This window comes from Schistocerca americana, chromosome 7 (genome assembly GCF_021461395.2).
Source record: "Schistocerca americana isolate TAMUIC-IGC-003095 chromosome 7, iqSchAmer2.1, whole genome shotgun sequence".
Classification (NCBI taxonomy): domain Eukaryota; kingdom Metazoa; phylum Arthropoda; class Insecta; order Orthoptera; family Acrididae; genus Schistocerca; species Schistocerca americana.
In genome coordinates this window covers 310,722,485-310,738,424 of record NC_060125.1, presented here as the reverse complement: position 1 = coordinate 310,738,424, position 15,940 = coordinate 310,722,485, and the positions used below count along the sequence as shown (strand labels likewise).

The window sequence follows — 15,940 nt, the reverse complement described above, 5'->3', positions numbered from 1 at the left end:
CCCAGATGACCATCGTCGGCTAGTATGTCGGCGTCCTGGGAAGAGAGCCCATTCTCCCAATTTTTGGAGAGGCAGAAGAGTGTTAATCTTGGAGTCTTGGTGCGGGGAGCCGCTTATGACCCAGGTCGCGGCCGGTAGTCATAGGGGAACTCTGAGGGATAACGGTGGGTCACAGACATCCTGCATCACACGTGTTACCTCTCATCCAACAATATCGTGAAGGCATTTTTTAATAGTGCAATGCTTATCCGCACGGCTCGTGTTTCCATGAACTGTCTGCATGATGTTGAGCTACTCCCGTGGCCAGTTACATCACCGGATCTGTCGCCAACAGACCCTATGTGTGACCAGCTCCGAGTCAACTCTGTCCAGTGCCAGTACCTAGTATATCAAGGAGCATCACTGCAGTTATGGCCCAGCTTGCCTCGAGAGACGATACAGCGGCTTTATTACACCCTTCCCATACGAACCAGCGCATGGATGCAGGCCAGAGGGGTGCAACGTCATACAGACAAGTGGGTACACACTACCGAATTCTTTGTAAATTTGATTCGAATTTATAATTGCTGCAATGGCATGACTTACGCTCTCACTTACGAAGTTTCACTTCGTTATATCCTTTCTTTCGGGGTGTTCCACTATTTTTTTTTTGACACAGCATATAAAGTAGATTTTATCAAGTAGCCTCTGTGAGAGGTTGTATGTATATTGTTGTTTGCGTATTTCACATCCCATTAATCCTATTTTATTGACATTGTCTTCCTTACAAGCACTTTAATAAAATCCTTGAAGCGCTTCGCATAGGTCACTTGAGACACCAGGAACTATCTGAGGTATAGCGGTTATTGAAATGCGAAATAATTGCTGACGTAATTGTGTCTCCAGCTGTTCGTAACAAGAGTGTACATGCTAGCCACTCTTCAGGTTATGTTGATCGTCGGTAATCATTGTTCTGCTATTATACGGCCTTCTCAGTAATATTGGAAAACTATTGAAAAGAGTCACTCGAAATATTAGCTAAATAAATGGAAATTAAGTCGCATGCTTCTTGAAAGAGCGTAGGGGAAAAATGTGGGAGACTCGCACCGCCGTACGAGGCAAGGTCCTAATGGAGGTTGTTTGCTGTTGCCTTCCTCCGACCGTAATGGGGATAAATGATAATGGAGATGACACAACAAGAGTCGGCCATATGAGGGCAGGTGAAAATCCTTGACTCTGCCGGGAATCGAACCCGGGATCCTATGCTCGGGAAGAGAGAACGCTACCGCGAGAGCACGGGAGGCTAAACTGAGAGATAAATGTAAGGAATGACTGAGCTGCAATTCAGTGTTAAGAGCGTTTCTACCAAGGGTTCACATATACGTTCAAATTTAGATAATTACATTCTTCCTTCCCTACGCCATTTTGCTTGCTTTGACCAAAACAGTTCGCTCGCCCTAGAAAATAATAGCATCCGAAAATCAAAGTTTATGTGACGATGATTAGTGCCAGAAAAAAAACAACGCTACGTTCGTAGTATTGGTACGCTATCTTCGTTTTCTCTTGTTCTCGTCCGATATCTCAAATATAAACGTTTATTCATACATACAACAGAACTGCAGTGAACACCGGAAAATCGGCTGCGAATGCTCGTTCGGTTGTGTTCGCTCCCATTAGCTCCTGTAAAGAAGATATAAGATGGTACCCTCAGTTGTTAGTTTCTAACTGCTCGAAGCTTTTCTCAAATAGGAAAAAAAGAAACATTCAGAACAATTTCACAAGAATCTCTGTCTTTCAAGCCAATTTTATTCGCATGAGTTACCCATTCTATCACTGGCAAAACAGTCTACTCCTATGAGAATAACTTGACCAGAAACTTACCCACGATGTGGTCCAAATTTTCTCCGAAGTGCTTTGTCATTACAATTCCCGAGACAGGTGGTCTACAAGTTGAGGCCTCTCTAAGGCCCCCGGAAACGAGCTAACCTGTTTGTCGAATGAGCCCTTGTCTAGCAGAGGATTTGTCAAACAAGCCTGTACACGTACTAACAGTCTGTAAGTTTAACCTCACTTTGAAGCAGAAGCTGTTCGTGTTCAAGAATATTTTGACAGTAGTGAGAATGGCCACAAATGCCAGACAAAGCGGTCCTGGCATTGACTTTGGTAAAGTGTTTAAAGATGAAGAAGAAAAGAAGAGGCTAGTCCAGGGAATGGCTTAAAATAAGAGATTTACCCATGAAAATTTGCTAAATGGAATATTACTCTCAGAACCCGATAATTACATCAACTTTCTTCGCATAGACAACGAAACTTTTAAAAATTTATTAAGGTCCCTATAAAAGAGGAAGCTAGTCTGTCAAATTCGCTCTTATCTATCCATAGATGTGTCAAACAAGCCCGTACACGAACGACAAAGCTTGTCAATTTAACGTTACATTTGAAGCAGACGCTTTTCGTATATCCTGTATTTTGGCGCTAGTGGGAATGGCTACAAATGCAGAAAAAAATTGAGTCTGACACTGTGTTTAAAGAAGAAGAAAACAGGGAACATTTTAAAATGGGAACCACACACATGAAAACCTGTTACTGGAAATGTTACGTTCAGAACCCGATTATGACATCAACTTTTTGCGGTTGGGCAGTGAAAGGTTTAATAACTTGTTTATAGTTACTTCGTCCTCACATTGAAAGAGAAAACACATGTTCCGGTATCTGAAAAGATATTCTTTTCTACTTGCTCTGCTAATGACAGTGCATTAAATTACCACAACTCATCATCCATGGAAGCACCGAAGAACTACAATTTCTTTAATGTCATTGCACTCCTTCTCGGATGTTATGCGTAAAATTGTGATTTTGCCCATAACGTCTTACCGCGTAATATATGGGTGAGAAAAAAAATGGTTCAGCTCTGAGCACTATGGGACTTAACATCTGACGTCATCAGTCCCCTAGAACCTAGAACTACTTAAACCAAACTAACCTAAGGACATCACACACACCCATGCCCGAGGCAGGATTCGAACCTGCGACCGTAGCGGTCTCGCGGTTCCAGACTGTAGCGCCTAGAACCGCTCGGCCACCCCGGCGGGCTGAGTGAAAAAGATGTGCATTTCTTCCATTTGGAAGCTGTGCCAGCGCTCTTTTGTTTTTATCCTTGACCGTAGTGTCCATAGTTGTAGAAACTCAGGACACAGTGACATAAACTATAATGAAGCAATTTTTCACTAAACATATGCGGCAAATAATTGTCACAACGTCCGTCTTCTTGTCAAACTTTCCGTCAATCAAAATTCCTGTCAAATATGTCAAATACGCTCTGTGTTTGACAAGCACGTCAAACAGCACCGTGCAAGGTCGAATATTTGGCAAGAATAGTTGTTTGACAAAACGTTTGATCGTTTACAGGGGCCTTTACCTCTGACCTTACCTCCATACAGATTATTTCACATTGGGAATCTGTAATGACTACGCTAGATGTTATCGAGTTATTCATAGCAATATATTCTCCGCTCGTTTGTAAACGAATCTGCAAATGGAGGACGTACACCTTCCTCGTGACACACCAACGTGACAGAGATGGTCTCAGTAGCCAGACATGGCTCCACATATTATTCCTAGTATTGTGCGATAGCAAACGCACGTGGCCTTTCCCTCACTGAGAGGTCTCTGTAGTGAACGCCCAGCGGTTTCCGCAGAAAGCCTCCTTCCTGCGCCGTTGCGGAAGTGGAATGACGTGTGGAAAGCCACACGGAGCGCTCTTCCCAAAAGAAGTCTGTCGTGAGCAGAGGACCAGTGCGATGCTACTGCTTGCTGTCGCGCTGTCTACGCTCGTCTTAGTCGGTGTAAAATCAGGTAACAAATTTTAATCACATCTATGAGCTCTCTTTCTCTCTCTGTGATGCGGGTCGCACCAGGAGAAATTTCGTGATAGATAACCCTCAAAAATAACGTTTCAGAGCAATTTTCAGGAGCTTAGAAAGGTAAAGCAGTCACCATTGCGAAGGTTGGTTTGAACACCACATTGCTTTACTAGGCATGGTTATATTGGAGATGTTACGCCCTTGCATTCTCCTGCCCTTTGAGCTGATTTACCCAGGTAGGTATAGGGTTACCCCCACCTATGAGCTGACTTACCCAGCTAGGTATAACGTTGCCTGCAGTTTAACACGTGCTGAGAGCCACGGCCCAAATTGACATTTAGCACATTAACAAACATTTCCAGAGGTGAAAGACGTGAGAAATATAAGGAATTAAAACGAATAATTGTTTTCGTTCGTCCTCTATCCGTTACTACGCCTTATATGCATTTCTTCTGATTACGATGGAACTTTCGTGAGTTGTTGCGCGTATGTCCACGAATGTTTCTGTGACGCTGAACCGCTTATCACCCATAGGGTTGGGAGTGAAAAGTAGGTGACATGTAAGCATAATTCAGGTACCACACACTACCGGTATAACTATCTGTATAGAAATAGTGTGGAAAAAATATTTCAGCCACCTCTAGAGTTCGGGTGAGCATGAGATAACGTGGCACGTAAAAATATTCGATAACGACCGGTATTGGTATAAAACCCCAGTTTTCGGGATCACTATACTTACTGGTGACAGTAACAATGATGTCTCACCCGTGGTGGAAGGGGAAGGAGGGAGGGGGCGGACAATGACATATCAGCATATCTCCGTAACAATTGAAGGAATTTCTGCGGCGGCGTGCTGAAAAGTAATAGGTCAGAATGTTTTATTCTGTTCTCGATCTCGGTTGAGGAATTACATGTCGTGCACTTCCCACCTTTCATGTCGTGCACTTTCCCACCTAGATGATGTAAGTTGCAACGCTCTGTCGATAGCTCTGTAGCAAGTAACATGGCGGTGTGCAACGTAACTTTGTCGGTGCGTGAGAAACAGCGTGCTGTAATTGAGTTTTTTTACCGCAGAGTGCTGTAATTGAGTTTTTCATCGCAGAGAACGTGTCTCCAATTGGACTCGACGGAAGAACGAAAACTGAGTACGGTGATAATTGCGTCGACATCATTAAAGTGCGACGTTAGGTTGTTGGTGCTCGTAATGAAGGAAATAGTGGTGCTAAACTCAACGTGGAAGACAGAGTTCGGAATGAACGAGCGCGTACGGCAAAAAGACAGAGTTCTGAATGAACGAGCGCGTACGGCAACCGGTGAGACTCATCGGAATCAGGTTGATGAACTCATCAGAGAAAATCGTTGGATAACACGGACACGGCTCTCCGGTAAATATGGCATGTCACGAGATTGCAATACAGAAAACGATCACGAAAACAAGAGAGTATCTATGGAATGTCGCCACGAAGGATCACCGACGCCAAAAGAGTTGAAGACCATGCCATCAGTAGGCAAAGTCATGCTTACAGTGTTCTGGGATGTCCAAGATGTGGTGCATTTGAAATCCATGCATCAAAGCACCATCATAACTATGTAAGTTACTGTGAGACCTTCGCAATGCTGAAAGCACGAATTCGAAGAGTCCATCCACACATGGAGCACCTTTACCTTCTGCGTGACAGAACCAGTCCATACACGAGTGCTGCGACATTTGCAACAATCCGACGCCTTCGGTTGTTATCGATCTTCCTCCAAGCAGTCTCGACTTGGCCCCATCCAATTTTCATCGTTTCCAAAACTTAAAGAACACCTTCGAGGTCTTAATTTTGATAGTGATGAAGCGGTGCAAGCAGACGTCAGAGGTGAGGTTGTGGCTCCATCAACAAAGCCACGCATTCTACGGTGACGGTGTCAACAAACCGGTCTCTCGTTGGGAGAAATGTGTTCGTCGCCATGGTGGCTGTGTTGAGGAATAAATATGTAGATATGAAGAATAAAAATGTAAAATGTTAATAAAGTTTGTTTTATTTAAAAAGCTTCAAGAGTTTCCACGTAAAAAATTCGGAGGCGCTACTTTTCAGCACGCCCCGTATCAAAATTAGCACACGTATTACTTGCTATCTGGGAACATTTATTGTTGCAGTAAGAAAACCCTAGCACTCCTATGGCTGACGGTTCGTGGTGGAATGGGGCAACTTTAAAGCGCAAATCAGGGACACCTGGAGCAGTTTCAACCAAATTTTACTATACATGACACAATAAAAATCCTGCAGGAGTGAGATATTCTTACTAAAGCTGGGGGTGGGAATGATGATGAGAAGGGGTGTCATATGGAAGCGTCTGAAAACAATGTGTTGGTATTTTATCCTGTCTCTTATTTGTGTTCTACAATACATCAGCCACACCCTGTGAATGTGTTTCGGGGCTAAAGATCGTGCCACACAGCTGAACAACACAGATACATTTAACGTTTCTGTAAATGGGCCCCACACGCGAGCGACAGGTCGCAGCGATTCGTCGCATGCGATATCGCCTGCAATTGGTCGCTCGCGTCGACACCCCACACACGAGAGATTTGTCAAGCAATTGCAACCAGCATTACGAACGTCACTGTATCAAGAAGTTTATGGAAAAAAGAACTATGTCTAGCAGCAGTTGCAGCTGATTTCTGTATGCCCACGAATACTTGCAGAACGTAAATTTAAAATACACGAGACTTATAACTTACCAAACATGTTTTGAAACACTTTTTTGGGACTTTAGGTTACTTTACAGCATATATTACAATTATCACTGACGCCAAACGGATTATTTAAACTTTTCAGTGCGTCTATAAAGTTCATGTCACGTTTATTAGTCCCCAATTTCTTTTTGCTCGTTAGTCTTAATGTTTAATGGCAAGTATTCAGGCCTACACAATTACCGCGATGTGTCTGTAGAGATGTTGTCAACAGCATCATCACTGATTACCGTAACTCTTGTTATAAATTGTATGAATGAAAATTAACGTATATGAAATGACAAGGACTGTATAAAAGATTACCCCTGAACAATTAAACTAAAAAGTCTCCTTAACATTGCACTAGGTACGTATGTTATTCTGTTTAGAAGCTAAAAACTTTAATAAACATTTAATTATTTGATAAATAACGAAAAACAATAAGAAGGAGCCCATTGTATTGCGACTATTACTGTGAAATTCCTATCACTTCTGCTTCTACAGCACAAGTTTCAAAATGCTGATCACTGCAAAATCAGAGGGTGTATTCTGAATTTTAGCAACTCAGGCTTCCACTTCACTTCTCAGAGTAGTTCATGGTCCTGGGCAACCATAAATTTTAACGTACATTTCTTACTCGACGTGGGCAAAGCGGAAAGAAACAAAATTGCACAACCACGCTTGATAAACAGAGAAACGAGATGGAGTCTTATTGCCACACACCGCTGCCAACCAGCCAGGCAGCCATATTGCGTGCAAGAATCGCTTGCGATCCATAAGATTGCCTGGGATTTCCATGCGACCAGCAATCATCGACCGGCTGCTGCGATTTTCCCACACACGTGCAGTCTACGAAGTGATATGTCGCCCATGCCATGGGCGGCTGCGATTCGTTGCTCGTTTGTGGGGGCCTTAAAGGCATGTGATATAAAACAGTGGAGAACCAGACAGCTGACGGCGACAGTCCATTATCTCGAAACGACAGTCAATTACTGGTGTTTCCTCAGAATACAGCTGAAACTGTGGTGTAAAATTCATCAGAGATACAGGTGAAATATGTGCACAAACATAGGTCAGATCTGTTAAATGTATGCGAAATAAATATATAAGCCTGGAATGTATATGACATATGTGTACGAGGGCGAAGCCGCGGTCAGAAATCTAGTTGATTGCGCGTATTCCCATTATTTCCACCGACATAACATTTGATTTCTAAAGACTGCAGTACCCCATTCGATTGCATTCTAAACAACTATCACCAAGCCCCAAGGTCAATCGCTTCAAGTGTGTGGATTAAATCTGGAAAATCCATGGTTTTCACAGACCTCAATTACATGTTGCATGCTCGCGAGTGAAAAGCTGCAAAATTTATTTGTTTTTACACAAGACAGAAAGACTAAAACTATTGTATGACCCAACGCACTTGAAGAATTTTTTCAAATTTTATTTTATGCACCAAAAGTCATTGTCTTTCATTTATTTTGTGCATGTAAATGTGTCTGCTTTATGCATGTGTACATACTTGGAAGGAAAAAGACGCATTGCAACGAATGCCGGGCACAACTAGTGACAGATAAAGGTACTAGAACTTACAGGGAATCCAAACCGAGAACTTTGCGTCCGTAGCCTACCACTTTACCACTGTGCCACCTGTAACACAGCATTTAAGGTCGTATAAAATTTCCCTGTACAATTTATGATTTGTTGAGATTAAGATAAAGAAAACGACTGAAATCGGTAAGGTGTTCAACCGGATATGTTTACATCGCTGTACAGAAGTACATAATATTTTTTTTAAAAAAAAGGAGAAAATATTGCCATTCATGTTCAAGTAAATTTCAGTTTTATAAATAAATGTAAGTTCTGTGTGAACCTAATTTTAACACTTTTATTTTGTATGACCATGTAGCCTTTCTCTGGTCTAGGATGGCGATCATTATAAACAAATTTACATCTTCAAACACAGCAGCCTGGAAACAAAAACCTCTATATAGGTTAATAATGTAAAGAAGACACTGAATAAATTGTAATAACTACCTTTTGTTTGCTATTTATTTTCCTCGCAATGCAGATAGGCGACTGGATACAAATAATGGATGTAATACCGCACAATAATTTCCATTCATTTAATTACTGCTAGTGGCGAATGAATGGGCTAATGCGTCTTATCCATTTGAATCGCTTACTAGAACTGAGTAACTATTGTTGTTCATTGTCTCTATCGTCGAAAAAAGTGAGATAAAAGACAGGACTCCACAGATACATTACTGTAATTACGATCTGCGGCCTGCGTAATCTTAGGTTGCCTTTACTCATTGCTAATAGCTTTATTTATTTCAAAATTAATTAGTTGATCCACAGCCACATCGGAAACGGAAAATAAAGAAATATTACAACTTCTGAATTTTGCACTAAAACGCTCGGGTTAACTTGAAGCTTCGACCAAACGTCGGCCTTGAGCTGTAACCTGGTAGGTAACGTCATTCGCTAACGAACAATTTCTCTGGTCGGCCGAGTAACGCGCGAAAACATTAAGTTCATGTAACTCTGAAATAAATATAAATACAGTTTGTTTCAAATATAAAATTTTTGTCCGGTGAGGTGATTCCTTAGAGAGATCGAATCTCAGTTCGTCTGTTGTAGTGATGTGACATTGATCCTTTGTCTTACTTTGTCTTGGGCTGCTGATAGCACTTTGGAACTCAAGAGTGATTTCTTCCGCTGATTTCATACTTTTTATTTTTTTTTTTTTTGTCACCCTCCACGATGCTCGACGATTCCTGTCCGTCAGTTCTACGTGAGGTCTGCGTGGACTTGGTTTAGATGTGGTTGTCTGTTCGCATTTCCATTTAACAACACATCACCAAAATTCAACTTTGGCAACTTTAGAAGTGTTGAAATGTCCCCGACAGATTTGTTACCCAGGTGACATCCAATGACTAGTTCTCCCTGTTCGAAGTCTATGAGCTCTCCAGACAGATCTTTTCCGATGTTACTGCTTCTCTACTTACAGCACAATACCCCCCCACCTCCTTTTACGTGGCTGATCCGCCTCTCGTGACATAAAGTGGTCATTTCCGCATTATATAGAGGTATTTGAATACTTCTGAGCAGATACTGTACTGAGAAACATGAACTGCATCAACAGTATTACCGAAAATCTGAAACTTTAGCAGAAAGTTAGAATGACATTGATTAATGTCATAAACACACATGTTATATTTATTTTCACGTATGGACATGAACTGTATATTATTTTCGCTTAATGTGACCGGATATTGACAAAAAATACGGAGAATTTTATACACTGAAATAATCGGTGTATTTTTTGAGCCAGATTCGTGTGTCGTTTTCATACAGCACGATAACACAGTCATTTCACCAGCATTATTTTGGCCGAAGTAGTTTCCGTCTGGCTTTCCATATCAACCATTACTTTGTTGCCTCTACATGTGTAATAATGTCTTCAGATCGAGCGACATTTTCTTAGTCTGCAGATGCAGACTAAGAAACCGTGATAGTCTCATCAGTAATCATACGGTCAATTACGTCATTAACTCATTCGTCTGAACATCCTTGAATGTTTTCTAATGCTTCAACAAACTGCGACGAGTCAACATTGTAACCAGTTTCTTCATTCAGCGTGCGAACTGCACCACTGGACGACACATACGGAGGGCGCGCGGGGCGACTCCCCCCCCCCCCCCCCCCCGCACCCCGCCAGCCTTGCGGAGCCACCGCATTGCCACCCACGTCGCCCACGCCAGTAGTCAGCCCGCACGCTATTCGTTCGTTTTTTTCGTCAGTCGACTCAACAGAGTCGAGTTATCGAGTAGTTGTACTTTCCTATGTAGCACGCGCGTCCGCGTTATCGTATTTTATACGTTTCTGTCTGGCACATAGATAGCTAACACATACCTACGAGGAAAGTCGCGGTCATTCTAGTGATCTCGAATCGTTATTCTGTCCGGCATTTGTTCGAGAAATGTCGCGAATATTCTACTGTTTTCTTATACAGAGAACCTTCGATATGTAGCTTTATAAATACGGTCTGTTCGCCGAATAGGAAGCTAGTTTACACTCAGAAGCAGATATATTTAAGACTGAAGAATGAATAAGGAAAAAGTCGTAGTTGTAGCAACTGCAAGTGTGAACATTAGTCGAGAGCGAGAGTGATCAGTTGATTGCGAAGTATTAATAATAGTAATTCATAGTAATTTTTCAATAAAAATATTGTTACAATACTCGTAACAATATTCTTACTAATAACGTAACTATAGTTGCCCGTACCTAACTCGTAATACGAGTTACCTATGGGAAACTTTGATGCGTACATCTCCGGCAATAGTGACTTTCGAGAAGATTCCTACAAAAGGTGTTGGTTATTTTATAGGTCCTCTATTCAAATGCACTAGAAAGGAACAGAATCGACAATAAAAGTTCCACACACATTAACTGCCTGATGACGTCATCATTGAGAGCTCGTCCTTATACGTCGTAACTCGACCTTATACGTCGTAAGGTACATATTGTCTTGTTGCTTTCACAGTAGTAGCATAAATGCCCTTAATGATCGTGATTCTGTTATGCAAGTGTTGTCAGTTTGTCCTAGAGCTGACTATCTCACTTTGCACGTGCTGTACAAAATATTTGCTTGTCTACTTTCATCTATAGCTACAGTAGAAAGAAGTTTTTCAACATTGCGGTGTACAAAGACATGGCTGAGGTCGACTGTGAAGGAGGATCAACTTAATGGCTTTGCTCTGTTGAACACTCACCCTGACAATGATTGTCCTATTGACGAAGTAGTTAACCAATTTGCCAGGGAGAATAGGCGCATAGAATTCATCATTTAAGGAAGAGAACTACAATTGTAACTTTTTTGTATCATAAGATGGCATTGTATTGTATATGTGTATATTCAGTTTAAATAAAACTTTCTTAAACTTTGCATGTGACTTGATTATTTTTTATTACGGTAAAAGTAAAGGTAGCTCAAGATATCTTTAGCGCCCCCTCCTTGAGGTTTTTATGTATCCGCCAGTGCCTGGACCTGCAGATGGCTGGCCAAAGTCCATCTATCTTTTTGTTACCGGATACTGCCACCTTCTTTAAGTCTGATGTCAGTTTTAGACTCGCAACAAACGGGGTCAATACAGTACAAATAAATGTTAACTTGTTAAGAGAATCGTGTCAAAAATCACTACACTAAAAAATATAACGATCCGAATGAACCGCAGATCCAGATTAATGAGGGCCGGATAAACGAGGTTTCACTGTATCATAGCTGCAGCGGTCCTAGAGCCATACCTTGAGGTGTATGTAACCCCTTCAACTACAGTCTGTTGGAAATTCTGTGACGCGTTAATTGTACCTTGAATAGCTTAATACACAGCAATGTATTAATCAGTTTTAAACGATGGAACGAAGAATTGCTCTCTCATTTCATAATTAAAGGAACATGCATAATGTCATAAAAGTTTTCTAGGTATGGTACCGAGTTACATTATAAAGGAAACTATTACTGGAGGCACCAACGTTTCGCCCACTGTTACAGTGGGCTTCTGCAGAGTTGAATAGACCCAGAAGAATCCCTCTGTATCTGTGACCAAAACGTTGGTGCCACCAGAAATATTTTTTTTATATATATAATGCGGTATCATACCCAGAAAACTTTTATGTGAACTGACTATAACCGAGGAAGTCTAGGCAACTTAAACACTCATAATGCTTATTTTAAGTTTGGTATACCCTATGGGGTACCTTAGATATCCTGGGTTAGGCATGCCCTCCGACAGCATGAACGAGTAGTTTCACTCAGAACGAATGAATAGCTCAGACAACAAAAACATAACCACCTTCCACACGGAGCACGTCCGGATCTCACCACTGACTTCTAGTATCGGCTGCACACAGTTGACGTCAACAAGTGTATGGGCCTGAAGATGACGTTGTTTTGTTACAACGTTGAAACTAGTTGCCAAAATAAAATCGACACCTTAAATACAGCTGGAGGAATTTCTTCATTTTTAATATAAAACAATAAATACCGGTAGTGTTTCATGTAAAAAGACGAATACATGATTCAACAGACAGAAAGACCACAGACTGGTTTCACCTGAAAAGAAAGAACGAGTAAGCGAAACTACAATAGGCTGTAACGGAAACTACAATAGGTTGTATCGACTACTTTACATTAGGTTTGCCCCACAGAATGGTTTCACTCGGCAGGAATGAATAAACAATAATCCAACCGATACGTAAAGCTAAAAACCACTGAATCGATTGTTTTCATTCGGTTGTTTCCACAGATTGGTTTCATTCTAACGAATGACTGAATAATCAACCGTTACGTTATACTATAAGGACAAGAGGTTGTCTAGAGTTTCACACGGGGCATTAGTGAAAGGAGTACAGTCGAAAACGAATGGATAGCTTTGAAAGATCAAATAGCGAAGGTAGCAGAGGAAAAAATAGGTAAAAAGATAGGGCCTAGTAGAAATCCTCGGATATTACGGGAGTAAAGAGAAGCAGCTGTATGAATATCAAGAATTTAGATTGAAAAACCAGTTCTAAGCAAAGAAAGGAAAGGTGGAACGAGTATATAGAGAGTCTATACAAGGGAGATGATTTGAAGGCAATACTGTAGAAAGGGAAGTGGGTGTAGGTGAAGATCAGATGGAAGATATGATTCTGCGAGAAGAATTTAACAGAGCACTGAAAGATCTAAGACGATACAAGACCCTGGAGTAGATGGCATTCCGTCATAACTACTGATAACCTTGAGAGAGTCATCCGTGACAAAACCATTCCATCTGGTTTGCAGAATGTACGAGACTGACTAAATACACTCATAGTTTAAGAAGAATATAATAATTACAACTCGAAAGAAATCAGGTGCTGACAGATGTGAAAATTACCGAACTGTCAGTTAAATAAGTCGTAGTTGTAAAATATTGACACGAATTCTTTACAGCAGAATAGAAAACGTTGTAGAAGCCGACCTCAGGGAACATCAGTGCGGATTCCGGAGATATGTAGGCACACGAGAGGCAATGCTTTCCTTTAGAAGATAGGTCGAGGAAAGGTAAACCTACATTCATGGTATTTGTAGACTTTGAGAAAGCTGTTGACGACGGTGACTGGAATTCTCTCCTTGAAATTCTGACACGGGTAAAATACAGGGATCGAAAGGTTATTTACAGCTTGTACAGAAGGCGATTTCTGGACTACTGCAGGTACGATCTACAACTTGGGGAAGACATTTTCTTGAGATAATTTGTTACGTATATGGCTCACTTTTATCATCAGCGATGTACGGGACAAAGCACAACAAAGCCGTGTCGTGGGAGGTCTATGTGAGGAACCTGTAACCTCCACTGCGTTAATGCAACTAACCGAGAAAAGGCAATTATTGATAACTTGTATAAACAGTATTATATTCTTACAGAACTGTGATAACAGTAATGATTTTTTGAAAATAATTTAGTTTCGTGACTAAAGCAGAATCGAATCGTTTAGTTTTTACCCCTCATAAAATTCCATTTTACCCCTCAGGGTGTAATTACCCCCAGGCTGGGAACCGTTGGAACAGAGGCTTTTGGAATGTGTGCTACAGAACAATGCTGAAGACTGGATAGGTAGATCACGTAACTAAAGAGGTGGTAGGATATAGTATTAGGGAGACAAGAAATCTGTGGCAGAACTTGGCTTAAAGAAGAGATCGGTTGATAAGACACATTCTGAAACATCAAGGTATCACCAATTTAATAATGGAGCAAAGTGTGCCTGCGTGTGTGTGTGTGTGTGTGTGTGTGTGTGTGTGTGTGTGTGTGTGTGTGTGTGTATGTGTGTGGGAGGCAAAAATCATAGAGGAAGACTAAGAGGTGAATATAGTACGCATATTCAGAAGGATGTAGGTTGCAGTAATTACTCGGAGATGAAGAGACTTCCAGAGGATAGAGTCGCATGGAGAGTTGCATCAAATCAGTCTTCGGACTGGAGACCACCACATGAACAACAACAGAATGATTCGATTGTTTTCCAGCAACCGACCGTATGGATTGTTTTAATTCGGTCGTACTCATCGCTAATTGCCATAAGTGAAATTAATTTTTTTGAGTCATGAGTTATCTAACTGGTTTGATGCGGCCCGCCACGAATTCCTCTCCTGCGCTAATACCTTCATGTCTGAGTAGCAAGAGCATCCTTCGTCTACAATTATTTGTTGGTTATATTCAAAGCTCTGTCTTTCACTGCAGTTTTTACCCTTTATAGTTCCCCCTGGAGGTTATTCCCTGACGCCTCAACACATGTCCTATCATTCTGTCTCTTCTTCTTGTCAGTGTTTTCCATATGTTCCTTCCTTCGCCGATTCTGAGGACTGCCTCCTCATTCCTTATCAGTCCATCTGATTTTCAGTATTCTTCTGGAGCACTACGTCTCAGACGCTTCAATTCTCTTCTTTTCCGCTTTTCCCAATATCCATGACTCACTGCCATATAATGATTGCTCCGAACGTACATTCATAGAAATTTTGTTTGACACCAGTAGATTTCTCTAGTCTGGTTTTTACATCCTCCTTGCTTCGTCTGTTATGAGTAATTCTGCTTCCAAGATAAAAGAATTCCTTAACTTCGTGACCCTAGTTTTGATGTTCAGTTTCTAGCTATTCTCCTTTATGCTACATCTCATTACCTTTGTCTTCGGTTTACTCTCAGTCCATGTTCAGAACTCATTAGACTGTTCGTTCCGTCAAACACATCCTATAATTCTTCTACACATTCACTAGAATAGCAAATGTCATCTCCGAATCCTATCGTTTATATCATTCACCCAGAATTTTAATCCAACTCTTGAATCTTTCTTTTATTTCCGTCATTGCTTCTTCGATATATAGATCGAGCAGTAGGAACGAAATATTGCAGACCTGTCTTAACAGTCTTTTTAAGCTGAGCGCTTTGTTCTTTGTGTTCCAGTCTTATTGTTTCCTCTTCGTTCTTGTACGTCCCGTATACATTATAAATGCGAAAGCTTGTGCCTATGTTTGTTGCTCCTTCGCGCTGAACGGTTCAAATGGCTCTGAGCACTATGGGACTCAACTGCTGAGGTCATTAGTCCCCTAGAACTTAGAACTAGTTAAACCTAACTAACCCAAGGACATCACAAACATCCATGCCCGAGGCAGGATTCGAACCTGCGACCGTAGCGGTCTTGCGGTTCCAGACTGCAGCGCCTTTAACCGCACGGCCACTTCGGCCCGCGCTGAACGGCTGGACGGATTTGGAAGAAATTAGTTTATACCCTGAATAGGCTACTTTTAAAAGTGTGTAGTACGAAATATTTATTGATTTGAGGATATAATGCTATAGGTGGAACAATA

The 15,940-nt window shown here is 41.4% G+C and overlaps 1 protein-coding gene across 3 annotated transcripts in view; it reads left to right on the top strand.

The window, feature by feature from the left end:
• Positions 1-3,755: 3,755 nt before the first annotated feature.
• LOC124622090 (mast/stem cell growth factor receptor kita-like) overlaps positions 3,756-15,940 on the top strand; it is a 299,069-nt gene continuing 286,884 nt past the window's right edge. For all 3 annotated transcript variants that reach the window (XM_047147668.1, XM_047147669.1, XM_047147667.1), the window contains exon 1: positions 3,756-3,834. In XM_047147668.1, coding sequence (XP_047003624.1) covers positions 3,780-3,834 — 55 coding nt within the window. In that variant the 5' untranslated portion in view covers positions 3,756-3,779. The remainder of the gene's footprint in view (positions 3,835-15,940) is intronic.